General features: G+C 41.6%; 1 protein-coding gene across 1 annotated transcript; it reads right to left on the reverse strand.

The window, feature by feature from the left end:
• Nucleotides 1-316: 316 nt before the first annotated feature.
• Nucleotides 317-1770, reverse strand: LOC142556843 (uncharacterized). Its single transcript, XM_075668348.1, has 2 exons — nucleotides 1759-1770; nucleotides 317-1621 (listed from the first exon to the last, which is right to left on the reverse strand). Exons 1-2 carry the CDS (start codon nucleotides 1768-1770, stop codon nucleotides 317-319), a joined length of 1317 nt encoding a protein of 438 aa, XP_075524463.1.
• Nucleotides 1771-2196: the final 426 nt, after the last annotated feature.

Raw genomic sequence — 2196 nt, forward strand, 5'->3', positions numbered from 1 at the left:
TAACTAGTTTTTCAAATATTATGTATATGTATGTATATGTATGCATGTATGTATGTATATTACCTCGTTTTGCTATAATAAACGACTAACTTTTTAAACTTTGGACTAACTTGAGTAATGTTTACAAACACTTAAAAAAACAATTATGAATTTTTATTTTCAAAGTTTTGCAAAATTACTTACAAACACTGTCTTAATCTCTATGTACAACATTGTTAGATCACGTTAATTCCAGCAGCTATTTTGATAGCACGAGGCACCGACATTACGCAAGCTCAATTATTACTTTTTTTTTTACGGTGAGAACTCTTGTAATTTATTGAAAACTGAAAATGTCTTTAATTACAAGATTAATCAACCAAAAATGATAAGAATCACAATCCCAAACAAAAGGGGAATGAGACGAAGAAGCAAAAGAGGCAATGGCGTGAGCAACACAATCCGCAGAACGCCAAACATGACTAAGAGAGGGGCTTCCCTGAAGAGCCAGAATTCGTCTGATATCTATTGCTAGGGCCCCGACATAGCTGAGGTTCTCTTCTTCTCCCAAGACTGCTTGCACTGCGAGAAGAGAGTCCGATGAGATATGACGAAGCCGGAGATTATGTGTACTGGACATGTTGAGCCCTTTTAATATAGCGAAAAGCTCAGCATACAAGACAGATGAGGGCTTCTCAATTTTGTTTCCAAAAACTAGTACCGGTTGTCCCTCATGATTACGGATTACACCGCCAATTGAATATCTATGAGTGTGCTCATTATAACATGCGTCCACATCCATCCGGAAAGAGTGCATAGGCGGGGCCATCCAGGCTGTCGGAGCACGCACTGGGTTACGGGCAAGAGAAATCCTCAAAGCTCGACGAGCTTCCTGGAAGTCTTGAAGAAGACTCTCACACCACTCTATATTGATATCAGAATGACAATCTCTGTGGTTGTGAGTGATCCGAAGTCGCTCACTCCAAATCGCCCAAGCACGCATCACAAATGTCTCAAATTCATGAAAACTCAGCTTTTCTTTCATCCAAAGGGAAATATCTATTACATCCAGATGACATGATACCTTTAGAATCGGCCAATAATACGTTCCTTTCCAGCAGCGCTTAATAATCGTGCAAGTGAAGAGAGCATGGACAGTAGAATCACAAAGTTGTCGACATAATGGACACTCTCCAAGAACAGGGACATGATGTGCCCTTAAATTCTGCTCCGTCGGAATAATGTTATGCATAACCCGCCACCAAAAAATACAAACCTTCGGAGGAATACTAAGAGACCAAATAAATCGCCACCATTCAATGGAATGATTACCCGAGCATGAGGGAGGAGAATCAAAGAATCCAATCGCCACTTTATAACCGTCACGAACTGAATATTTACCCTTCGGATCGTATGCCCAAAATCGGAAATCTTCCTTTTGAGATTGGGAGAGGGGGATAGCCAAAATGTCCTTGACAAGTTGGGGAGGGAAAAGATTGTGAATGAGAGGTTCATTCCAAGACTTCCCATCGAGGAGGGTACTAACTGTAGCAAAATGTTTAGACTCAGGAGGAGGGGACACACAATCTCGTGTCCCTGGAATCCAGCGCTCTCCAAAAACAACCCCTTTTCCAGAAGTGGCCTATTCCATAATATCGATCTCCAAATGTAAGAAGGATTACTTCCAAGGGAGGCATTCATAATATCTTGGTGACGAAAATACCTTGCTTTCAAGACTCGTGCAACCAAAGAACCTGGCTTAGTAAAAATGCGCCAAACCTGCTTAGCCATCAATGCTCTGTTGAATGTCTCAAGATGTCTAAAGCCCAACCCGCCCTGGCACTTCGTCTTGTAAAGATCTTTCCATTTTTCCAGTGCATGCGCCTCCTCCTTTCCTCCTTACCCCACCAGAAGTTAGCACATTCTCGCTCAATCTCCTCGCAAATGGATTTCGGGATTCGAAAACATGACATAGCATATGTGGGGATGGCCTGAAGAACAGATTTAATCAGGGTTTCCTTGCCTCCTACATAAAAGAACTTATTTCCCCATCCTTGAATTCTATGCACAACCCTTGCAACCAAATAACGAAATTGTATCTTTTTGCTTCTACATGAGGCGACAGGAAGGCCTAAATACACATTATGTCCCTGCACTACTGGAATAGCAAGAGCAGATTTTATTTGATCACAAACCTGCTCATTAGTGTTAGGACTG

The sequence above is a fragment of the Primulina tabacum genome, chromosome 9 (assembly GCF_025594145.1).
Source record: "Primulina tabacum isolate GXHZ01 chromosome 9, ASM2559414v2, whole genome shotgun sequence".
In the NCBI taxonomy this organism is placed as follows: Eukaryota; Viridiplantae; Streptophyta; class Magnoliopsida; order Lamiales; family Gesneriaceae; genus Primulina; species Primulina tabacum.